General features: G+C 36.0%; 1 protein-coding gene across 1 annotated transcript in view; it reads left to right on the top strand.

Annotated features, from left to right (window-relative positions):
• The window catches only part of LOC135203464 (multiple PDZ domain protein-like), a 658,890-nt gene that overhangs the window by 249,693 nt on the left and 382,346 nt on the right, over positions 1-26,851 (top strand). Inside the window, 2 exon segments of the mRNA XM_064233189.1 lie at positions 21,087-21,164; positions 22,958-23,222. Coding sequence (XP_064089259.1) covers positions 21,087-21,164; positions 22,958-23,222 — 343 coding nt within the window.

Here is a 26,851-nt window from a genome sequence, read left to right as displayed (position 1 = left end):
CTCTGCTCTCTCTCCTTTATCCACAGAGAGTAAAGGAAGTAATAGTAACGAAGGAAGGAGAAAGTAGTAAATTATTCTCTCTTCTCTTCGTCTCTATCTCTCTCTCTCCCCTTTATCCACAGAGAGTAAAGGAGATAGTAAGAAGGAAGGAGAAGTAAATTATTCTCTCTCTCTCTCTCTCCTCTCTCTCTCTCTCTCTCTCTATATAATATTATATGATATATTATATATTATAATATAATATATTATATTTATTCTTCTCTCTCTCCTTCTCCTCTTCTCTCTCGAATTCTCCTCTCTCTCATTCTTTCTCTGCTCCTCTCTCTCTCTCTCTCTCTCTCTCTCTCAACATAATTTCTTAAACATTCACGAATATTGGCACACATATATAGTTCATTATCCAACCAATTCCCTATACCTCGGGAATAGCTTACTCCCCAGGGGGATAATAATTTGATAGATCCACGTCCCCTGCAGGATTCGAACCTGAACCTGGTTCAGGAACAGCTGCAGACAGCGATTTAGTGACTTCAGATTTAGGTGGCATTTCGGCTATCTAAGAAAATGGATATACTAATATCAAGTTTGTGCGTATAGTTTCTATGGTGTATTCGGCGTGTGTGTAATGAAATAATCTTATACCGTGTATTGCCTATGTTGTATTTTCGTGTATGTGTGGTGTGAATAACTTGTGTCCCCTTTTAGATTTGTAATGAGATTATTTTCCCAGGCATAAGAGCTACTGTGGATAGTTCCATTAGTTACGAAACTTTCCTCCGGCCATACTAACGTACAAAACTTATATATAATTCTTTACGTTTTTTTTATGGAATCCGTACAACATTCCCATTCCCATTCCGGCCCCCTAAGGGGCTACCCCTCATTCCCAAGAGACCCTTGCTATAGAGACCAAGTGGTATTCTTTGAAAAGAAAAAAAAAAATAAAAAGGAAAAAAAGAGGAAAAATCGTAAGGGCAAAAAAGGTCGGATATTTTCCATGGGAAATTTCTAATTTCCCCCCCCCACCCCCCCCCCCTCCTCTCCCTTCAGGCTGGTGTCAGATTTTGAGAGAGAGGACGCACTCCAGTATCTTGAAATGAAAGCTAACCATAGAATCTTCTAACCTGACCTAGGGATATGTAAAAAAAAACAAAACAAAAAAAAAAACACCAAAAAAAAATGTGGGCTTGTGCAACAATCTAAGTTAACATCTGTCGGGAATTTGATTCCCAGGTTTTTCATTCGAACCTTTCTAACGTGTATTTTATGTGTGTGTGTACACGCATGCGTGTGTATGCGCGTGCGTATGCATACATACAGAATACATGAAGGGGAAAATGTATTTTTTACCTGCGGTGGATATGGAACCTCACTCGTAAATTGAATTTGGTAAATCTGGGGAAACGAATGAAAAATTGCCTGTCGCCGTCTGGTGCTGGATTATACACCCCGCCGCTGTATACATAAGGAGCGAGAAGAGGAGAGGAGAGTGAGAGAGAGAGAGAGAGAGAGAGAGGATATTCTTTTGCCCTCAGGCATGCCTCGTCTTTCTCCCAGTATGTAAATTCAGGATTTGGAGATTTCCAGAATTTTGGTTCGGTTATAGAGTTGGATTCTGAAGAAGCAGCAGCAGAAGAAGAAGAAGAGTGTGCGTTCATATGCAAGGCGCAAACAATGCACACTACAAAACACAAATAAATATATATAGTAATATATATATATATATATATATGTATTATATATATATATATATGATATAATATAGCTATATATTATTATATATATTATATATTATTATATATTATATTAATATATATATATACACACAATACACACATCAACACAACACACACACACAAAATAACATCAGTCTCATTTCAGTTGCAAATTTAGAACGAGAAAGAAAATATTCTACGACACTCCAGGAACCAATTTATTGACAAAATAGAAGGTGCAGTGAATAATACCTGAGGAGATGAGAGAGAGAGAGAAGAGCAGAGAGAGAGAAGAAGAGAGAGAAGCCAGGCCTTTTGATCAATGGACGTGTCAAATTGGCGTCAATTTCTCTCTCATTCCTTTGAACCTTCGGAAATATTCAGTTTATAAAGGCCTTCCTTTTTGTTTGCCCGTTGTAAAATGCAAAGGTGGGTTGGGCAAAGTTAAAATTATTATTTATTATTTATTAGAATTGACTTGTTTATCTATTGCACTTTATTCTATGGCAATCCCCTGATCTATTTCGTATCATCAGTATTGCTATTTATGTGATTTTTTTCAAGCATTTTTTCCACTTTATGCTTTCAAGTTTGCTCTCTTCCCTCATTTCCTTTATTGTATACTTCTGTTTTTCATATCCTGTCATTGATTGTTTATCTATCTTCTAGTGTTGCTGTTTTCATTTATTTTGCATTTCTCATGCGTCTTCCCCTCTTTATCCATCTCGGTTGCATGTCTCCCTCATTCTCTCTCTCTCTCTCTCTCTTACTGTATATATCACCGTTTCCTTCCGTCTCCCCTCATTCATAATTGACGGGTTTAAACCTATCCCATAGACTGGCTGCCCTGCCCTTGGGCAGACGACTACTTACAAAAGATTGGAACTACCCCGGGGTTCACCTTTGAACTCGAACCCGCCGCCTTAATTGGGTAAAGACGACTATCTCTCTCTCTCTCTCTCTCTCTCTCTCTCTCTCTCTCTCTCGGTCTTGGGTTTCGTTCCTCCAGGGCAAATGGGAGATAGACAGACAGACATACAGTTACAGAAAGTTCGGTTCGTGTCTTAGAGGAAAGAAAATATTCAGATTTCGAATAAAGAGAGAGAGAGAGAGAGAGAGAGAGAGAGAGAGAGAGAGAGAGAGAGAGAGAGATAGCCAACAACTTGTCGAGGAGAAGAAATATATTCAAGTGACATAAGTTCGTAATTTTTCTTTGGTATTTTGTCTTTTTCTGTAAATAGAGAGAAGAGAGAGAGAGAGAGAGAGAGAGAGAGAGCGTGACTGACTGATTCAGGTGACAGAAAGATTGATTGGGTTTCAGGAGAGAGAGAGAGAGAGAGAGAGAGGCGAGAAATTGATTTCAGTTCAAAGCCTCCGTCACCTTCCTTACCTGTGGTGAGATTCTCAGTCCAGCGGCACAGAAAGGTGTAAGTACAGCCAGGTGTTGAAGGTTAAGGCTCTGCCTCGTGCGAGATCGGCAGCTGCTGCTGCTGGCTGGGAGTTGCTAGGTGTTTGCGCGAGTGTGCGCACGCAATATGGCGTGCGTGCGCGCGCCCAGTTTATACGTGGGCTTTGGTACGAGATTGCTTCTGCTTTAGAAATTGCCAGAGTATGACGTGAAGAGCAAGAGATATGTTTTTGGTTAGTTGAGAATCATGATTAAATTGACGTGGATGAAAACGTGTATGAGAAATATATAAGTTATGTGTGAAACACGAATGAGAAATGTATAAAGCATGTATGAAACATGTATGAGAAATGTATAAAACATGTGTGAAACATGTATGAGAAATGTTTAAATCATATGTGAAACATGTATGATAAATGTTTAAAACATGTGTGAAACATGTATGAAAAATGTATAAAGCATGTGTGAAACATGTTGAATGTATTTAAAGCATGTGAAACATGTATGAGAAATGGTTTTTTAAAACTGGTTGGTTTGGAAACATGTAATGAAAAATGTTTATAAAGCATGTGGTGGGGGGAAACATGTAAATGAAAGAAAATGTATAAAAAGTGTGGAACATGTATGAGAAATGTATAAAACATGTGTGAAACATGTATAATACACATTTACAAAATGGATGACGCATATGTGAAACATGTATGAGAAATGTATGTAACAGGTATGATGCATGTGTGAAACATTTATGAGACATGTGTAATACATGTATACAACTTGTTCTGTGAATGTTTGAATTAGTCCAATGAAATCTAGTGAAAATAACATCCTCACACATAAAGAGCAATAATATTTTTGAAGGAGAAAAGATAAGTTACTCTTAAGTTACTCATTTTAGAATCAGGTTAGCATTGATATGAATGCGACATGTATGAGACGTACAAAACTTGCATGACACATGTCTGTGACATGTATGCAAGATATCATGTGCGTATTGGAATGAATCACTCCTAATGTAAATAATCACATTTCTTGAATTTTATGAATTTAAAAAATAAATTTGAAATCTACGTAATTGTTTATATTGTCGCAAAACTGGCAACTCTTTTGGGTAACCCAGTTGCCAATTCACCATTTATTCCCCCCCCCCCCTTATTGCAAAGCCCTATCCCCTAACCCCTGTAGGGGTGTACTTCATCCCTCCCCTTCACCCTTTCCTCAAATCCCCATCTCTTCCGAGGATGATCAAGGCCAGTGGTGCTCAAAGGGAGGTAATGGGATTTGAGAGAGAGAGAGAGAGAGAGAGAGAGAGAGAGAGAGTGAGAGTAGTTAGGTAGTAAAATTGGCAGACTGTAAAGTTAGAACGTAATTATGACTGAGAAATGAAAGTTCAAAAACTCAGTGAGAGAGAGAGAGAGAGAGAGAGAGAGAGAGAGAGAGAGAGAGTCTTCCTAAATGAATATTCAAAGTTCACGAATTAGTAGTTGAAGTTGAGAGAGAGAGAGAGAGAGAGAGAGAGAGAGAGAGAGTCGTAGCTTCAAGTGTAAATATATTTGAATCAAAATAAAAAAAAATAGAAATATACGAGTCTGGTAAATCGTATCAGGGTAATTATTTTACACACGGGATCCGAGTGACAAATTATTATTATTATTATTATTATTATTATTATTATTATTATTATTATTATTAATATCAATTCGGTAATTGGTCCGCAGTGCTTCAAACTTTTATTGATATATGCATACATACATACATACATACATATATATATATATATATATATATATGTATGTATATGTATATATATATATCAATAATATATATCAGTAAAATTAAAAAAAAATAGACCAGTTATCGTATAATAATAATATTAATAATTAATAATAATAAATAATAATAATAATAATAATAATAATAGTGACGTAATCCACAATGGTGCAGGTAATTGCGAAAATATAGTGTGTGTGTGTGTGTGTATGTATGTATGTACACTTATCTATATGCGTGTATGCACGTATATATGCGTGGATATAATTACACCAGCACATCCAAACAAACAAACAAAATATAAATATATAAATTTTTACCTCCCTAACACAGACACAATAATACAGTCATTACACGAATACTGTTTATGGCATCACCAGAAAGCCTTTGAACCCTCTAGAAAAAAGGATTCTAATTTTTACCCAATAAGATTAAGCTCATCTGCGGCCCAACTGCTCAGTGCAGTTATTTTTGTAGGGACGGGTTATTGATAAAGCTAATAATAATAATAATAACGCCAATAACAATAATTGTATGCCCGTGCCTCGTCACGCATCAGTGGGTTTAAAAAATTTTTTTGACTGTTAATGTGTTGGGGACAAATGTATTTCTTTTTTTTACATTATCAGCGTTGGGGTACAAAATTATTTTGTTTACATTGTCAACGTTTGGGGGACACGTTTTTTTTTTATTGTCAACGTTTGGGGACAAACGTTTGTTTGTCAACGTTTGGGGGACAAACGTTTGTTTGTCAACGTTATGGGACAAATGCAAAAGCTATTTACTAAGTTGCCAACGTGTGGTTATTGAAGTCACGCACAAAGGAAATAGTATATATATATATATATATATATATATATATATATATATATATATATATATATATATAAGCGAATCCCAGAGGAAAATGATAGTCAGAAAAACACAACAAGATCAAGAATACCATATGGTTAATTGTCAAAAGGGTAAAAATTAAAAGAGATAATCCAGGATTATCGGATATCACACGGTCACAAACCTAAACAGATTTGACCTTAACCCAAATTACAAAGTATCTTTACAGTCCAAAACATGTAAAAACTGAATATATTAATTTTGTTGCTTATATTTTCTCAACTTTTTTTTTTTATTAGGGGAAAATTTTTTTTTTTGTATGGGGAAATTTTTTTTTTTTTTTTTTAAAAAAAGTTTGGCATGGCTATGGGTAAGGGAATCCCTATCTCCTGTCCTTAGCCAATATTTACATAGGAATTTTTGTTCGAAACAAAAACTCTTAACCAAGAATTTTGCCCCAAAAATAAAAAAAGTTTATTTGGTTTAGATATGTGGATGATATTTTTTTTTTGTACTTTGGCCAGTTCAAACGAAAAATCTCAGGAATTCCTTAATAATCTCAATAATTTAGTCCCGTTCTTTAAAATTTACTGTAGAGGAAGAAGAAATTGTAATTTGAATTTTCTTGAGTAACTGTCCATAGAAATGATAGAATTTCACCTTTTCAGTCTTTCGAAAATCAAACTAATATTGCCTCTTTTGTTCATTACTACTCCAATCACCATCAAAATGTTAAATTCTCTGTTTTTTCTGGGATGTTCCTAAGGGCTTTACGTGTCTGTAGCCCGCAGTTTATTGACGCTGAAATTAAAACTATTTATGATATTGCATTGAAAACTTAAATATCCCAAGGACTTTTGTAGATGTGGCATGGAAAAGAGCTAGAAAAACATTTTATGCAACGAATGACAAACTTGAATTTGTAAGTAAGTACATTCATAAAATTACCTTATGATGAAAGGTTTTTTAGGTATTCCTAGAATTTTAAAGCTTTTAACATAAATGTTGTTTCAGTAATATTAATGTCAAGGAGTTTTTAGTAATCAAAAATTCTCCCTAAAGATCTTCCAGGCTGCATATATGAATTTCCTTGCAAAAGTTGTGATAAAGTTCTATTACGACAAAACCGTAAATCTCTTTCACAACGTCTTCAACAGCATCAATATTGTGTGAGAACTGGGCAAATATCGAATGCATTATTTTCGTACATGAGAGATTTAGATCTCCTATTAACTGGAGTCAAGCAAGAGCCTTTAAATCCCATTTAATGACACAGTTAAAAGGATTATCATTGAATCTTGCTTCATCAAGGCAAATAATTGAAATGTTCTAAATTTAAGTCTTGGTTTATTTAAACTTGATGCTTTCATAATGAAAAAAGTTGTAGATAAATATAAGCAACAAAATTAATATATTCAGTTTTTACATGTTTTGGACTGTAAATATACTTTGTAATTTCGATTAGGGTCAAATCTGTTTAGGTTTGTGACCGTGTGACATCCGATAATCCTGGATTATCTCTTTTAATTTTTACCCTTTTGACAATTAACCATCTGGCATTCTTGATCTTGTGTTGTACCTGAGACGTTTCTCTCCAATTGTATTTCATTAACTCCTTGACAATGTCTTAGTAAAGACGAAAGCGCTTGGATTTCTGACTATCATTTGCCAATTGTCAACGTTTATTAGTTATTTTCAAAGGTATTAACTTTTAGACCATCTAAAAGTAAGGAAAACACCCCGATTTCATTCTCTCTCTCTCTCTCTCTCTCTCTCTCTCTCTCTCTCTCTCTCTCTCTCAAGAAAACCACTTTTGCTGCTCGAACCAGTATTGTCAGGTCAGCCGCAATGTTGGACACGTTTAATTTCATGTCTAGGGCCAACAACATGGACAATTTACCTCTCTCTCTCTCTCTCTCTCTCTCTCTCTCTCAGGTTTTAAGAAAATCTTTTGAAGTAAAAGGCAATATCCTTGACAATATATAACTCGCTCACATTCTCATTTGACAATGTTTTTACTCTTTATTGTAAAGGTTTATTTATTTATTTTTGCCCAGCGAAGGCCTATATAATTAGACGAGGCTAGGCCTATGTCCCTTGGACGAACAGGTTGAGCCTACTGGGAAATTTAGAAGGAAAGAAGACAACTTAAACGAAGTTTTATGAATAGATTACAAAATACAAAGCTTAAGAAGGTATTCTGTGAAGAGGATTTAATCTCAGGTATTATGGGATTGTCTGGTGAAACTTTTATAAGTATTTTCTTTTTAATTTCGTAACGTTTAAAGCGTTGGAGTTAATTACTTGCTGTTATGTGAAATGACTTATTTCCAGGGTAATGCTGTGTTATACTGTTAGTGTTATGTAAGGGAAAAATTTATATGTATATACATATGTATTAAACTGTATCGCTAGCACAATTATTCTGTGCATTAATATATCATTCATAACAGGACTTCATCTAAATAGGATGGTATCTGACGGAGGGTTTTATTGAAAAAATGTTACAAGCATTCAAAGGACTTTCTGCCCTCATCCTCTGGTAGCCGTAGAAAGCGGCTACCAGACGATGAGGGAAGAAAGTCCTTGAATGCTTGTAACCTTTTTTATGAATGAAAATTTCTACTAGATACCATCGGTCCTTTTTTATTAATATATATATATATATATATATATATATATATATATATATATATATATATATATATTATATATATATAATATATATATATATATATATATATAATAATATATGTTATATAATATATGTAATATGTTTACTTATTGTCAATTGTGTTTAAAGATAATATCTACAAATGAAATTCCTTGCTCTCCCAAGTACTGTCAAACTTGTCACGTACCTCTGGGGATGTATACGACCTCAGGTCATTTGCCCCGTCAATACCAACAACAATAACTGTGTAACTTTGGTCCGGGTATTGCCCAACACCCCCTCCCCCAAGACATCTAACCGAGAGAAGTTCATTAAATTAATGTTGTTGTATGCTTCCCCTTCAGAAGTTCTGGGGAGGAAATACAGTAACTTCATTGACAGAGGTCGTAGGCTTCCTCGTTTGTGTATGTTACGTTTGTGTGTTTGTTTGATGACTTTGGATTGTCTCACGACACGTTTTGTCTTTTAAAATGTCGAGTGTTCTCTCTAAAAAAAAAAAAAATTCTCTCCATATATGGATTAATGTATTTTATATTTATGAAATATTATTAAACATGATCTTTTTATAGCACCTTGCAATTGCTATCAAAATGTCGTATGTTTTGTCTGAGTTTATAAAATGTATCTAGTTTTATGAATGTATTTTAAGTTTATAAAATAGTATTAAGTTTTATCTTTTGATGTCAATATATTCTTGTTATCAAATGGAACTGCTAGATACTACGTGTTATTAATTAAGACTGGTTATAGTTCTCATCACATCAGTGAAGACATGTTGAATTCATCCTATATTCAGACATGTCACTTTGTTTAGAGACATGTCCAATATTATACTACAAGACATGTCACTATTTGTTTGTGACGTTTGAGATGATTGTGAGTGTTTGTGTGTATACTTTATGGTGATTTAAAATAGGTAAGACGGGCCTCTCTCCCACGCTATAGAATTGAGGAATTATGAAAAATGTGAAGAAGTACAATAAAATTGACGCATCTAATTCATTTCAGTTGAGAGACATAGGTTTCAGTCTTCAATCAAAGACAGTTAGCAAGAAAAACAAATAAATGAAAAAAAGTGCAAAGAATTCACTGTATCTTTTCTCTTGGTGTTGGAAGTACTAGCAGAACTTACTGGGGGGTCGCCGACCCCCTAAAAAGGGGAATTAGTAAAAAAAAAAAAGCCAAATAAACAAATATTGTGGTAAAACAAAATAATAAAACTGATAAAGATTTCACCGCATATTTTCCCATGGTGATAGGAAGGACTAGCAGGACTTAAAAAGGAGAGTAAGTTTTTAAAGAATCAAATAAACAAAATTTTTCAAAAGGCTTAAAAAAAGCTACCAAGAATATCCCCTGGTGCTAAGGAGGACCAGAAGGCTTTTGTGGGGGTTCCCTACTCGCCCCACCCCCATCCGTAGCAACCCCCAGAAAAATAAGAATTAGTTTAAACAAAAAATCAGCTAAACAAAATTATTTAAAAAACATAAGAAAAAAAACTACTAAGAATTCACTTCATGTTTTTCCCACTGGTGCTGGAAAGACCAGCAGGCCTTTTTTGGGGGGGGGTCCATACCCAGCGTCCCTCCCTACCCACCCCACCCCTCGTAACCTCCAAAAATAGGAGAATTAGTTTTTTTTTAACAAAAAAAAAAAAAAAAAAGCTACCAAGAGTTCACTGCATCATTTTCCCTCTGGTGCGTGGAAAAAAAAAGACCAGCAGGCCTTATTGGAGGCACTGAGTGGAACCCCCCCCCCCCCCCCCCCCCCCGCATTACCCCTCCTCCCCCGGGAAAAGCATACACGAATCAAAAGAACACGTCTCGACCCCAGCCGTCAGAAATTCCGGAATTCCCATGATTAATTCGAATCAATCAATCGTTTTTGGTCCGGGCTTAAGCCTCCTCCCCTTCCGCAATATCCGTGAAATGGAATTCATTATCAGCAAACAAGCAAATGACCCCGATTACCTGCATGATAGACTCTCTCTCTCTCTCTCTCTCTCTCTCTCTCTCTCTCTCTCTCTCCTCCCCTCTGCTGCTTTCTCCTAATCCTCTCTCCTCTCGCTTTCTTCTCCTCCTCGTTCTCTCCTCCTCCTCCTCTCCTCCTCTCACCCTAATCTGCTCTCCTCACTTCTTCCTATTTCTCTCCCTCCGCTTTCCCCTTTCCCCCTCCTTTCCTCGTCCCCCCCCCCTCCCCCTCCCCCTCCTTTCCTCTCTCCCCCTATTCTCTCCCTCTCTTCCACTTTTCTTCTCCTCCCCCTCCTCGGTCCCCTTGAATTTTTTACTACTCTCATTCCTCCCCTCCCCCTTGCCCTTCCCCTCCTCCTCCTCCCGCTCTCTCCTAATCCTCTGTCCCTCACCCTCCTCACTTTCCTCCTCCTCCTCCCCCCTAATCTACTCTCACTCTCCCTCCTCCTCCTCCTCCTCCTCTACCGCTTTCCCCCAATCCTCTCTCCCTCTCACTTTCCTCCTCTCCCTAAATCTACTCTCACTTCTCCCTCCCTCCCCCTCCCCCCTCCCCCCTTCTAACAGCATCACCCAGCCTAATGCCTAAGACTGTTTATATACCTCTACGTAAATGCTTTGTGTTTATTGGAGGTAACTTTCGATGCGTCTGATCTCTCGCCGATAATGAGACCGCTGTGTATTATATTCTCAATTGTCCTTTTTATCATAGAGAGACTGTTATTGATAGTGAAGGCAGTGGTGATTGTGTTTATGGTTGATTGGTTGTTTTAGATGCTGTATGTTATTCGTCAAATTCAGGACCACTTGTCGTTTGCTAATAATGAATGCTTAATTATATTTTATATTATTCGTCAAATTCAGGACCACTTGACGTTTGCTGGTAATGAAATTAAGTATGTTATATTAATCGTCAAATTCAGAACCACTTGACGTTTGCTGATAATGGAATTAAGTATTTTATATTGAGTATTTTATATTCGTCAAATTCAGAACCACTTGTCGTTTGCTGACAAGGAAATAAAGTATTTTATATTGTTCGTCAAATTCAGAACCACCTGACATTTGCTGATAATGGAAATAAGTATTTTATATTAGTCATCAAATTCACAACCAGTGACTTTTGCTGGTAATGGTATCAATTAAGCATTTTTTGAAATTAAAATAAAAGATTTTAGCCGACTGAACAGTCCCAAAACCCCAAGCGATTAAACCTTCACCTAAATTGCGTCCCCCTCCCCCTTCCCTCCCCAACACCCCGTCCCTCCTGGCCCTCATAAAAAAGGAGGGAGTATTTTTATTCAAGCAAGTAACGACCATTAAAAAAAAACGAAAAAAAAAAAAAAATAAAATCTTGAAGCGGAATTTCAACTTTAAGTTAACAAGAAACCCGGTTATAATGCATGAGTTGGCGCCAACGCGCAGAAATGAACTTTTTAATTGAGATCGAGGTGGTAGCGTCCTGGAAGGAGGGGTTAAGGACCTCCTTCCCCCTATTCCCCTCCTTCCATCCTGAGGGTTGGATGGAAAAGTGGAGGAGGAGGAGGAGGAGGAGGAGGAGGAGGAGGAGGAGGAGGAGGAGGAGGACTGCGTGTACAGGATCTAGGAAATTGGAGTTCAGGTCTGCAGTGTGACAGGGAATGGAGTGAAGAGGATTTGGAGGTGGCAGGAATCATGGAATTTCCTCTGGAGTAGGAGGAGAGGGAGATGTCAGTCAGTGACTGGAACTGAGGAAGTCAAAAGACACGAACCACAGAATGCAGGTGGGAAAGTGGCAGCAGGCTAAGACCCTGGAATGCTGTAATGTTGATGGTACCAGCCAAAGACCTCAAAGTGCTGGAAGGTTGATGGTACCAGCCAAAGACCTCAAAGCACTGGAAGTTTAATGGTACCAGCTAAAGACCTCAAAGTGCTGGAAAGTTGATGGTAGCAGCCAAAGACCTCAAAGTTCTGGAATGATGGTATCAGCCAAAGAACCTGGAGTGCTGAAATGATACCAGCCAAAGACCCTGAAATGTTGGAAGATTAATGATACCAGCCAAAGACACTGAAATGCTGGAAGGTTGATGGTACCAGCCAAAGACCTCAAAGTGCTGGAAGGTTGATGGTACCAGCCAAAGAACCTGGAGTACTGGAAGATTAATGATACCAGCCAAAGACACTGAAATGCTGGAAGGTTGATGGTACCAGCCAAAGACCTCAAAGTGCTGGAAGGTTGATGGTACCAGGCAAAGACCTCAAAGTGCTGGAAGGTTGATGGTACCAGCCAAAGACCTCAAAGTTCTGGAAGGTTGATGGTACCAGCCAAAGAACCTGGAGTACTGGAAGATCAATGATACCAGCCAAAGGCCCTGAAATGCTGGAAGATTGATGGTACCAGCCAAGGACCTCAAAGTGCTGGAAGATTGATGGTACCAGCCAAAGACCCAGGAGTGCTGGAAGATTAATTATACCAGCCAAAGACCCAGGAGTGCTGGAAGATTAATTATAGCGGCCAAAGACCCAGGAGTGCTGGAAGATTGATATACCAGCCAAAGACCCTTGAATGCTGGAAGGCTGATGATACCAGCCATAGACCTCAGACTGCTTGAAGATTAATGAAACCAGCCAAAGGCCCTGTAATACTGGAATATTAATGATACCAGGCAAAGACCTTGGAATGCTGGAAATTAACGATACAATCCAAAAACCCCCAAAAATAGAGACACTCTTAACCCTGGAGATGCAGGATGCGACAAACATTACAACGGATGCGGCTCTCCTCATTTGCATAATCGAAGGATCTACTAATTAAGACCCAAATCTTCGCCTTTGAGAAAGAGAGAAGATCAAACAGTGGCTGGAACATTTCCATTTTTTTTTTAAATTATTTTTAATGAGTTACAGAAGCGAAGACGGGGGCCTGGCGCTTTCTGTTACTTCCTGTGCGTATTAATTATGTCGTAATGGAATATTAAGAAGAGGCGAATCCAAATTATTATTATTAATTATTAAATTAACGATTACATATGACAATTCTCACTATGGGAATTGGATTATATGACTTTCGCCGGAATTGATTTTGATATTAATACAGAGTCGTTTTGTGTTATATTCACTGTTATATTTATAATTACTATTATGTAATTATTTTATATTGTTGTCATTATAATTTTATAATTACAACCACGCAATTTTAATAACAGTTTTATTTTGCTTTTTTAAATTCAGGCTGCATGAATTATATCTGAATTAAATGTTTATAATTTTGTTACTAAAAATAATTGATTATATTTACGGATTACATTAGAGTCCTCTTTTATTTTTTTAAATTACATAAAAAAATACATATAATTATTTAGTTTAATTCGAAAAAAACCAACGCTAATTTTTCTTAACCATAAAAAGAACTTATATTTAAGTTAATTTTAAAACATTTATAAACCCAAACTTCGTGTTTTTTTTTTTTTTTGTTTTTTTAGATTTTTTTGTGGCGTTGCTAAATGCAACTAGATGTATATACGGTGTCTTTATTGTTGTGTGTTTTTTGTGTAAGCGTACATTGTATTGTTGTTGTTGTATTTATTGTGGAATGACAGCTTTGGAAGTTGTGTGGCTCTCTCTCTCTCTCTCTCTCTCTCTCTCTCTCTCTCTCTCTCTCTCTCTCTCTCTCTCTGTTGTGCTTTTGTGTACGCTTTATGTAGTTTGCCATTTGATTATAGAGGATGGAAGGATACTCTCTCTCTCTCTCTCTCTCTCTCTCTCTCTCTCTCTCTCTCTCTCTCTCTCTCTCTCTAGCACTGCTAATTGTGTATGAAGTAAGGTAGCTATGCATGCATGCGCTCTCTCTCTCTCTCTCTCTCTCTCTCTCTCTCTATAGTACTGCTAATTGTGTATGAAGTAAGGTAGCTATGCATGCATGCGCGCTCTCTCTCTCTCTCTCTCTCTCTCTCTCCTCTCTCTCTCTCTCTCTCTCTCATAGTACTGCTAATTGTGTATGAGGTAAGGTAGCTATGCATGCATGCTCTCTCTCTCTCTCTCTCTCTCTCTCTCTCTCTCTCTCTCTCTCTCTCTCTCTCTGCGGCTGTTTATTTATATATGCTTTATTTTCTTTATTTTCTCTTAAGTTGACTTTCAATGAATTGTTCATCGTTTCGTGATGGTGTTGGGAATGTATATTTGTGTATTTTTATTTATGCTGGTGAATATTGGAAATGTTTTATATTTTTATAGATTTTGTGTATATTTTTGTATGCTAGTGAGTGTTTTAAATGTTTTCCTCTTATTTTTGTTTATCTATGCTTGTGAATATTAGGGCATTTTTATTTTTATGTGTATATTTACGCATGGCAGTGTGTTTGGAATGGTTTTATTTTAATGTTTCTGTAATTGTGTTGGTATATGTTTGTGCATATTTCTATTGTGACATGATTGTGTATTATATATATATATATATATATATATATATATTATATATATATATATATATATATATACACGAAAATAATTTAAAAAAAAAAAAACAAAAAAATATATATATATATATATATATTCTATAATTTATCTCAATTTTAGCACCTCAGAATGTGAACTAATAGCGGTAGAATTTGAATCTGAAAAATTGATGAACATAGTATATATAGACCTCCTAATACTAAAGAGTTTGACTTAATAATTGAAAAATTGGATGATATATGTAGAAATCACAAGGACTGGACTATTCTCCTATCTGGTGACTTCAACTTTCCTTTCGTAGAATGGAAAGAACGAATAGGAGATTGTGGTTGTACTTATACATATAAAAAATAGAGCGTAATAGTAGTGCAGAAGATAAGAGGCAATTTTGAAAAGCTATTAGATATGCTACTAGAATACACATTCAACAAATAAATCACCTGCCAACAAGAAAGGAAAATACTTTAGACCTAGTATTTGTGAACGAGATGAATTATGTTAAAGAAATAATAGTTTATAATGCGAGTATTTCAGACCATAATGTCATAGAATTAACAGTTCATTCCAAAGCAAGTGAAAATAGAGATAAGCAAGAAATGAAAAAGTGGGAAGGGGATATGGAAAATACAACTTCTACAGTAAAAATAAAAATAAAATGGTCAGAAATTAATGAAGAATTAAACAAAGATTGGGATAACATTTTCGTAAGTTGATGACATAAGGGTAAATACGGAGATATTATATAAAATATTGGAGATAATAGTGGAAAAATATATACCGAAGAAGAAAAGTAAACATCATTCATGCATACCAAGAGACAGAAGAATCTTGTTCCAGAAAATCAGAAAGTGGAAAAAAGGTCTTGCAAAAGAAAAAAATGCATGGAAAGTTATAGAACTAAAAAAGTAAGATAGAAAATGCAGAACAAAAGATTATACAATCAAAAGAAAATGAAAAACGGGACTTGGAAGAAAAAACCCTATTAAATATCAAGCAAACCCCAAACTATTGATACTCATATGCGAATAAGATGAATAAAAGAAGAATAGAAATAGGCCCTCTGAGAATTGAAGGGAGATTAACGAATGAAAAAAAGGAAATTTTGCAACATACTGGCAGAACGATATAAGAGAGAATTCACCCTAGAAATAGAATAGATAAGAAGATAATGATATAGAGTAAGGGATGAAAAAGAAAATAGTGAATATTTAGCTGACATAGATATTAATGAAGCTGATATTGTGCAGGCTATTAATGAAATTAAAAATGGAGCTGCTGCAGGGCCTGATGGAATTCCTGCTATTTTGTTAAAGAAAGTAGTTCATTCTATCGCAAAGCCACTTGCAATATTATTAAGACAAAGTGTAAGATACAGGCAAGATATATGATGAGCACAAATTAGCGTATATTACCCCTACTTTCAAAAGTGGATCAAGACTAGAGGCAAGTAATTATAGGCCTGTGAGTCTAACACATCACATATAATGAAAGTGTATGAAACGGGTAATGAAGAAAAATATTATGAAACATTTAATAAAAAATAATTTGTTTAATAAAGGACAACATGGTTTCGTACCCGGAAAAAAGTACACAAACCCAACTGTTAGTCCACCGTGAAAACATATTCAAAAATATGAAAAGCGGAAATGAAACAGATGTGTTTATTTAGACTTTGCAAAAGCTTTTGATAAAGTAGACCATAATATAATTAGCGAAGAAAATTAGAAAACACAATATCGTTGGATAAAGTAGGAAGATGGTTAAAAGAATTTTTACACAACATAAAACAAGATAGTTTTATTGCAAAACGACGATAAATCGGATGAAGCCAAGGTAATATCCGGTGTGCCGCAAGGTACGGATGTAGCTGCAATACTGTTTGTTATTATGATTGAAGACATAGACAATAATGTTAAGGAGGTTTCCGTAGTGAGTAGTTTCGCAGATGACACAAGAATAAGTAGAGAAATTACTTGTGATGAAGATAGGAAACGCTCTACAAAGAGACCTTAACAAAGTATATGATTGGGCAGAGGTAAATTAGGATGGTATTTAACTCTGATAAATTTGAATCAATAAATTATGGAGACAGAGAAAGAAAGCTATATGCATATAAAGGGACCTAATAATGAGACCATCACAAATAAGGAAGCAGTTAAAGACCTTGGTGTGATGATGAATAGGAACATGTTATGCAATGATCAAATAGCAACTCTGTTGGCAAAATGTAAAGCAAAAAGGGATGGGAATGTTGTTACGGGGACTTCACAAGATCTGAAACACATGATTAGCTTTGAATTATAAAACATATGTTCGTATTCCACTTGAATATTGCAATATGATATGGTACCCACACTATCAAAAGGATATTGCACAAATAGAGAGTGTACAAAGGTCCTTTACAGCTAGAATAGAAGAAGTTAAGGACCTAGACTACTGGGAAAGACTACAATTAATTTCTTAAAATTATATAGTCTGGGAAAGGAGAAGAGAACGCTACATGATAATTCAGGCATGGAAACAGATAGAAGGAATAGCAGAAAATATCATGGAAACTAAAAATATCAGAAAGAGCAAGCAGAGGTAGATTAATAGTGCCCAAAAATATACCAGGAAAAATAAGGAAAGCACACAGGACATTAATCCACTACGCACCAGCATCGATAATGCAGCGTCTATTCAATGCGTTGCCAGCTCATCTGAGGAATATATCAGGAGTGAGCGTAGATGTGTTTAAGAATAAGCTCGACAAATATCTAAACTGCATCCCAGACCATCCAAGATTGGAAGATGCAAAAATATCCGGAAGATGTACTAGCAACTCTCTGGTAGACTTTAGAGGTGCCTCACACTGAGGGACCTGGGGCAACCCAGAACAAGATGTAAGGTCTGTAAGGTCCTCCTGCTCCAATCAGAATCGAAGTTTTTTAAACGTTCCCCCCCCCGCCCCCCCCCCCCCCCATCCAGTAATTCGCCAATCACTCCCAAGTCACGGTGGTCGAATCGCAATTGAATCGAAAGGGGGGCAAACGTCCCTTAGCTCATTTCTCGATGGCAGTTTTGCCTGAAAAAAAAAAATGTGATAGAGAACGTATTTTTGTTTGCTTGTTTGTTTGTTGTTGTTGCCATTGAATGTTTATGGTTGTTAGATTATTCGATGGTCGATGTTTGTGTTTTGTGGGTACGACGGAATTGATAAATTATAAATAAATAAATAGATAGATAAATAAATATATAAATAGAAATAGACGGACAGAAAAACGGATAGACGGGTATATAGAAAGACTGAGTGATTGATTTATGCCGTAGAACCCCCTCGGGAACAATGTTGGTGAATTTATCATGATGTCATATTTATACCGTCTGAAGTTCCTGCCTAAGTTTCTTTTTTTCCTTTTTTTCTCTTCGCGGTGGGAGGTTGAAATATCACCCCCCTGGGCCCATGCGTATTTCATATTAAAGAAAAAACCTCTGTAGTGCTTTGGAGAATCGGTGAATAGTTTTTTTTTTTTTTTTTTTTTTTTTTTTTTTTTTTGGGGGGGTGGGGGGGTGTTTTTGAAATATGGTCTCCCCCCTCTCCCTCCCCGGGCCAAAGATATTTCATAGTAAAGGAAAAACCTGTAATGCTTTGGGGAATCAGCGACTGAATACAAAGTTTTTTTATATTTTATAAACTTTCAAATTTAAAACTGTTCTAGACAAACTTAAGTAGTTTTTCTCTATCTTGACTGACTTGAGACACCTGTGGTATTTTTTTTTTTCTTCTCTCTAATACGTCATAAGAGGAGGTTCTTTTGTGTGTTGTAGTTTTGTCACCTGTTTGTGATTTGTGGAAATGTTTTTGTTTATATGTGTTGTGCAGTAGTTTTTATTTATTTATTTTTTGTAATCTGTAGACTTTGTGATAGCATGCATTATCATGTTGACAGTTGTGGTTGTGTGCACAGTTTAAAATTGATTCTCTCTCTCTCTCTCTCTCTTCTCCCAGCATGTCTTCTGGTGTTTAATATTTATGATTGTCCGTTTAGTTCTAAATTATATTTATTCTCTCTCTCTCTCTCTCTCTCTCTCTCTCTCTCTCTCTCTCTCTCTCTCTCTCTCTCTCTCTCTGTTTACCTCATAATTTCTCTTATATAATTGATGATAACGTCTTTATAGACCCTTGGCTTAGAATTTCAGGAGAGAGAGAGAGAGAGAGAGAGAGAGAGAGAGAGAGAGATTTGTAATATATATTTTCAATATAAAGTAATTGTACAAGATTAGTCTTCTTATTAGAGGAATGAATATATATTATAAAGGAATATTTAGTGATTGACTGTGGTAGGAATCTGGCGTTACATTTACTGAATAAACCAGATGAAATAGATTGCTTTTGTTAATTAATGTGAATTTCATGTCTAGTGTATGATGAATGTGTGTAATACAGTGATGAATAATGATTAAGTATATTATAAATGTTTTAAAGGAATGTGAATTAATGTCGTATGTGATGAATGTCTGTGATACAATGATGTATAATGAATAAATAATTCTCATTATACATTTTTAGAGAAATGCGAAGTATATGATGAATGCATATGACAAAAACTGTATAATGAATGTCTCATTATACATTTAGTATAGAAATGTGAAATGTCAAGTATATGGTGAAAGCATGTGACAAAATGATGTATAATAATAAGTCTCATTATACATTCAGCAAAGAAATGCGAATTAATGTCAAGAGTATGATGAATGTGTATGATGTATAATGAATGAGTAATCATTGTAAACAAAGTATACAGCAGGCTTTGTAGAGGCCGACGGGAGTGGAATCCTAATAGCCTTATTGAACACGAAGCATCAGGATAAGTTAAGCTGTAGACTCGCCTTTTAAAAATAGAAAGGTTATAAGGTTCAGGGATGCCTGGATACATGTAGGATACCCCCCATAAATCCCTCTCTTTCAGGAACTACGAAGAAGGAGATAGAAGAAGATATAGAAAGAATAAATGAGAGAAATAAAATAAATGGATGGTGTTCTTTTCACTTTTCCCAGTATCCTTCATCAAAGATGTCCTTTGATCTTGGGGAGGCATATCCTTCATTTCGCAGGATCTGAATGGATAGTAGGATACGTAGGATTTACACGTACAGACACATACACATATGTACACATAAATTTTTTTTTACATATACTTACATACATAAAATTTCGTGACTGTGCATAAAAACACTCACGTATACATACAGTATTATATTTTCATACATACATCATGTATACATTCATTCACTTACAACTTACACAGTTCTGTAACACAACCATCTAAGTGTTTATCTCATTTATTTAAAAGCACCTGAAGATGAGGAAATTTAATACTATTTCTTTTATTTATTTTATATTATTTATAGATTTTCTATTAAAAAATTCCAAACTAAAGTTAACGAGGAAATTGAATTACTTTTTTTTTTAAATTTTGCAATAAAAAAAATACCAATGATAAATTAACATCTTTTTGTTACGAATTTTATTGTTCAGAAATTCAGATCGAAGTTGGTTTGTGTTGTTTGTGGTCGAGAACGTTTGTTTCTTAGTCTGTTCGAAACATTTGAGTGTTGATGTCTTTTGAAACTTTATCCCCTTCGTAAATGCAAGTTGGTTGGTTTTGATAAATTCTGTCTTATGTCTTTGTGAAGAAATAACAAAGTTACATTTGGAAGCTATAATCTTTGGGAAATGTTTTCCCATAATGTAATAAATTATATAAACATTTTCTCTACAGAAAACATTTGTAAAAATATTTACAACGTTTGTAAAAACACTTGTATAAATCTTTTATAACCTTTGAAATTGTATCCTTTTAAGTATAGAATTGTGGCAAACACTTGTAAAAACGTTGAACAACAATCGTCGAGTGTTGTGAAATGGTTGTAGTTCAGGTTACATACACACAAGGTCTGTGTGTCACTTGATTGTCAAGGGCACGACTCTGCCAAAAACGTTCCTCATTGTTGTACAGAACGAGCCACCGTCGTCGACAATTATCAATAGCATTGGTAAAAGGTGTACTGACCAATGACAGCGGATGTAAATCTGCCCTAATCGAATCTCTGTCTTTGTGTCATCAGTGTAATTGCCTTTAATAGTTGGTCATTGTCTCGGGTACACAAACGAAGTAATAACTGTGTAACGACGTTATGTAATGAGTGTCATTAGTGTGATTTTATTAACCGGTCTCTTTTCTCCCCCCAATTTTGTGCCTTTGGTTCGTTCATGTTTGTGTTCTAATGAATTGTCCGCCTTGCAGGAGAGCGGCCTTGGGGCTGGAGTGGTACAGATTGGCACTGTAACCACAGAGGCCCACCTTCACTACCCTGTGCCACAGGTGAGGAGATTGGCTTGATTGGTTCCCAGGGCACTACTAACTCAAGGGGTCTGACTGGTTTAACTGGTTTCTAGGGGAATGACTGGTTACCTGGTTTCTAGGGGACTGACTGGTTTAACTGGTTTCTAGGGGACTGACTGGTTTCTAGGGGCTGACTGGTTTAACTGGTTTCTAGGGGACTGACTGGTTTAACTGGTTTCTAGGGGACTGACTGGTTTCTAGGGGCTGACTGGTTTAACTGTTCCTAGGGGGGACTGACTGTTTTAACTGGTTTCTAGGGGACTGACTGGTTTAACTGGTTTCTAGGGGACTGACGGGTTTCTAGGGGGCTGACTGGTTTAACTGGTTCCTAGGGGACTGACTGGTTTAACTGGTTTCTAGGGGACTGACTGGTTCACTGGTTTTTAGGGGACTGACTGGTTTCCATGGTGTCTAGGGGATGACTGGTTTAACTGGTTCTAGGGGCCTGACTGGTTTCACTGGTTTTAGGGGACGACTGGTTCACTGGTTTTAGGGGACTGGTTTAACTGGTTTATAGGGGACTGAAACTTGTTCTAGGGGACTGGACTTTCTAGGGGGCCTGGAGGCTAGGGGATGACTGGGTTTAACGGTTTTCTAGGGTGGAGGTGGTTTTTTACTGGTTTCTAGGGGACTGACGGGTTTCTAGGGGGCGACTGGTTTTAATGGTTTCCTAGGGGACTGACTGGTTAAATGGGTTTCCTAGGGGACTGGACTGGTTTCCACTGGTTTTTTAGGGGACTGACTGGTTTCAACTGGTTTTAGGGGACCTGGACTGGTTTTAACTGGTTTCTAGGGGGACTGACTGGTTTCCACTGGTTTTTAGGGGACTGACTGGTTTAACTGGTTTCTAGGGGACTGACTGGTTTAACTGGTTTCTAGGGGACTGACGGGTTTCACTGGTTTCTAGAGGCTGATTGGTTATTCGAGGTGATGACTGGTTCGTGTGTTTGTGAATAAATGTATATATGTAAAATTTATTTATTTATTTTTTTTTTTACGAAATTATTGAGAGAGAGAGAGAGAGGAGAGAGAGAGAGAGAGAGAGAGAGAGAGAGAGAGAGCCCTGGTATTTATAGTGTCTGAGTGGTATAAAACTTGATATGTGTTAGTGTTTATAGTGTGTTTTGAAACTTGATTGTTACAGAGTGTTTTTGGTACTTGATTGTTTATAGTGTCTCAAAACTTAATTGCTTATAGCGTTAAAGCTTGATTGTTTACTGTATGTGTTGAAACTAATGTTTGTTGTGTGTTTAAAACTTGATTGTTTATTGTGTGTTAAAAATTTATTGATTGTAGTACGTATGTGTCTAACCTGATTGTTTATAATGTGATTTGAAACTTCATTGTTTATTCTGTGTGTGTGTGTGCGTGTAAGTTTGATTGGTTTTTGTGTGTGTTTTAATACTTGATTGTTTACGGTGTATTTTAAAAGTTGATTGTGTTTTGATACCTAATTGTTTATGTATTTTAATACTTGATTGTGGATAGTGCTGGTTTGATGCTTGATAGTGTATGGTGTGTTTTAAAACTTGATTGTGTACGAGTATAGTGTGTGTTAAAACTTGATATGTCTCTAAGGCAGACGTATGGCGTTTGACCTTTGGTTGAGAGGTTATGGGTCACATTGAGGAATGAAAATCCAGACAGTACGATTATATTTGTTTTTGTTTATATGTCATTATCTTTGAGGAATAATTTGTGGGTTATATTCAGTGAGGTTTTAAAGATTTAATCTGTTCGAAATGTCATCTTAAGATTCTTTCTCTTTTCAGACCCAGCAACAGATCGGTGGAGGAGGGGGAGGCGGAGGAGGAGGAGGAGGTGGAGGTGGAGGTAGAGGCGGAGGAGGCCAGGTCTACGGCCTGGAGGACACCTCGATCGTCGTCCCCTCTGCCGCCGCCCAAGGGGGAGGCGCCCCCGGGACCTCCTCCTCCTTCAGCGAGGAAGACCTGCCCGAAATGGAGAACATCGAGTTGGAAGTTACCAAGGACCACCAGGGACTCGGCATCACCATCGCCGGCTACGTCTGCGAGAGAGGTGAGGGCAGACATGTATAGTGATACATAGATGATACTTATAGGGATACATATAATGATACATACATTTTAGTGATACATATAAAGATATGGTGCATGATGCATGAGATAAGATACATGATACTTAGGGACAAAATACATGATACACAAGATAAGGTACATGATACATGGATATATGATATTTGATACCTAGAGATATGATGCATACAGAGATAAAGATGCATGATACATATAGAGATATGATAATGATACCTAGAGATATGATCCATACAGAGATGAAGATACATGATACATAGATATATGATGCATTTAGAGATACGATACATGAAGAGATAAAGATATGTGATACCTAAATAAGGTAGTTCATACATAGGGAAAGATACATGATATGTCAGACAAGATACATTATACATATAGAGATATGATACTTAGAGATACGATACATTATACGTATAGAGATATGATACTTAGAGATACAATACATACAGAGATAAAGATACATGATACACATAGAGATGAGATACATATAGAGATAAGATACATAATTCATAGGGTATTATAGAGATATGTGATACATATGGTATTCTAGAGGTTTTTATATGCGGAACAATTCTCATGTAGGGGTCGTGGTTTTTAGATGATAACATGTACCTTATTATTATTCTTTTACCTGTTAGCTTCTAAATTATTTTTCTTTGATTATTTTATAAATTATTTATGATAATCCAAGTGCTTCATCTTTTATATTCTCTAGCACGTCTTTTGTTTTGTTTTTATTTGATTTTGCTAACTAATCTTTTATGGGTTTTTTTAGTTTTGTTATCTTTTGATAAATGGCTGACCTTGCAAGTCCTTCATTCTTTTTTTTTTAATCTTGCTAACTAATCTTTTATTATTTTGTTTTTGTTTCTTTTACTATTTTTTGAGAAATGGCTGACATTCCAAGTCCTTAATTGTTGGTTTTTTAAATCGTGCTGAATAATCTTTTGTTTTTTATGTTTTTTATGTTTTGAGATTTATTTCTCTCGCAATATAATTTTCATTATATTTCTATGCATTTCATCTTTATAAAGTTATAACGAAAGCAAAAAGGCTTCCCACACTATATCAACAGTCAAAATATCACTATTATCAATAGCAAAGGTTCATGGTAGGGGAAACCTTATGTTCGTACGTAGCCCAGACCCGGAGGAAACTTGAGACAGATGGATGACTGAGGCTTAGGGTTAAGGAATCCATATTTACCTGCCTATTGAAGGAGAGAGAGAGAGAGAGAGAGAAGATTTAACATATTTGGGTCTTAAGCCTAACCTCCTGTCACCTTTTAGGTGGATAATGATGCCATATGAAGTATCAGGTTAAAACCCACCTCCAGATATACAGTTTGTTGGGAATAAACTGTGGGTCTAGTTTTGAGTTTATTGTGGAATAGAATTTATTCTAATAAATCTGAATTGTATAGGATATTTTTTAGCGTTTAAATAAATCGACTATGATATTTTCTTTTCATACAAAGAATTTTAAATTTTTTTTTTTTCATATACAAGCTTAGAATAAATTGCAATTTTTAAATTGGGATTATTGTGGAATAAAATTCGTTGTAACAAATTTTTTCACAGGGTAATTTTATTTTGTTTGTGTTTACATAAATCAACCGTGATTTATTTGATATATATCTTTTTACGCTGAGGGTATAAATTTATTTACATATAAGTTTAAATCTGTTGTATGGTATATAATAATCATTTGATTTGAAAAATGTATTTTCTTAAAACTCGTAAAAAAATAATTTTTAATTTAAAATACCTCTACTTGAGATTTTTGATAGTGTAAATAATGTACACTATCCTATATTACATGTAACAATATATAAGTACTCACTTTAGGTACACAATTATTTGTCCTCTTTTTTAATTACACAATTATTTGTACCTTTGTAAATATGCACTTTTGCTAATATTTTTAAGTGTAATGATTGTGTGCATGCTTTCTATATAATCTTTTTCAACTTATTCACTATTTATTGTCACAGTCTCTCCTTAGATTAAGCTTTGCACATCTTCGTGTTTAAGGTCATTATATTATCCACTTTCACAATCCTAGTAATCTGGATATTTCTTGTTCAATGTATGGTGATTGAATGGTGCTTAGTTGAAAGTTCATTGTAGGACCAGTTTTTTTCCTCACCATTACCTCATTATCTTTGTTAATCCTTTATTGTAGCTGCTAACAACTCCATCTTTATCAGGTTGTAATTTTTAACAATCACAACTCTCTGTTGTCATCACTGCTAACAGTCCCTTACTATTTTGCTTCTAGCCCCCCCCCCCTTCACCATACAACACCATATTTCACTATCCCTCACCATTATTAACACATCACTATATTCACTATATTCCTCACTAACACTCCCATCTTTATGTGGCTGTAACTCATCATCGTCACTGCTAACAGTCCCTCACTATATAGGTTGTAGCCCCTTCACCATCACAACACCATATTTCACTACCCCTCACCATCATTAATTTCTGTCATCACCACCATCAACAGTCCCATACTTTTTAGGTTCCAGCCATTTCACTATCAGAACCCTTCACCACTAATCCCTCTCCCCATAGGTCGTAGCCCCTTCACCATCATCACAACACCATATTTCACCATCCCTCACCATCAACGATGCTAACACTAACATTCCCATCTTTATGTGGCTGTAACTCATCCTCATCACTGCTAAAGAGTCCCTCACACTTTCGATAGGTACGTAAATATTCCCTTCAACCATTCCATCCACAGCATCCCATACTCGCACCATATTTCACCATCCCTCGCCATCATTTTTTAGGTACTAGCAGCCTCAGCCGAACTGTTGTATTGCCTGGTCCTGACTCCCCGTACCAATCCACTCTAGACATTGTCACTGGAGGCTGCGTTGTAGAGAGAGGTGAACACATCTTCTTCTTCTGAGATCTGTTTTTTTTTCATCTTTTAGAGGATGCTGAGTCATGCTACTTGATCTATGTAGGCATTAGATTTAGGCATCGTTCTGTTTTTATTTGCTACTAGGGGCTGGCTGCTACTTTTTGTTTAACCAAATGGTAGATTTAGAGGATGCTAGGTCATGCTACTTGATCTAGGAATTAGATTTAGGTTTCTTTCTTGTTTTATTTGCTACTGTGGGCTGGCTGCTACTTTATGTTTTTTCAAAGATGCTGGGTGATGTTGCTTAGTCTAGGAATTATTGTTTATTTTTTTTTATTTTTTTTTTTTGCCACTAAGGTTGGTTATTAGGCCTTATTTTTTTCTTTGCTACTAGGGCTTTTTATTCTATTTTTAATTTTTTTAGAAGGATGCTATTAGAGGAAACCTTTCGATTACTTTTCCTACTTACTGGTTATTAGTCGTACAAGCCAGAGGTCTGTCCTCTTTGTTCCCTTGAATGCTACTTAGTTTTAGGCTGCATATTTTTTATTTGCTACTAGGGCTGCAACTTTGCTACTTTGTAGATATTAGTCACACAAGCCTGAGGGTCTGTTTTCGTTGAATGCTACTCGGTGCTACTTGGTCCTGCTAATTAGGAATTTAGTTGACATGGGTATGAATTTCAATTTTTTCAACCACAATTCTGAAGTT

The sequence above is a fragment of the Macrobrachium nipponense genome, chromosome 36 (genome assembly GCF_015104395.2).
Source record: "Macrobrachium nipponense isolate FS-2020 chromosome 36, ASM1510439v2, whole genome shotgun sequence".
NCBI classification, from domain to species: Eukaryota; Metazoa; Arthropoda; class Malacostraca; order Decapoda; family Palaemonidae; genus Macrobrachium; species Macrobrachium nipponense.
The sequence above is the reverse complement of the archived record's forward strand: the minus strand, read 5'-3'. Positions and strand labels throughout refer to the sequence as shown.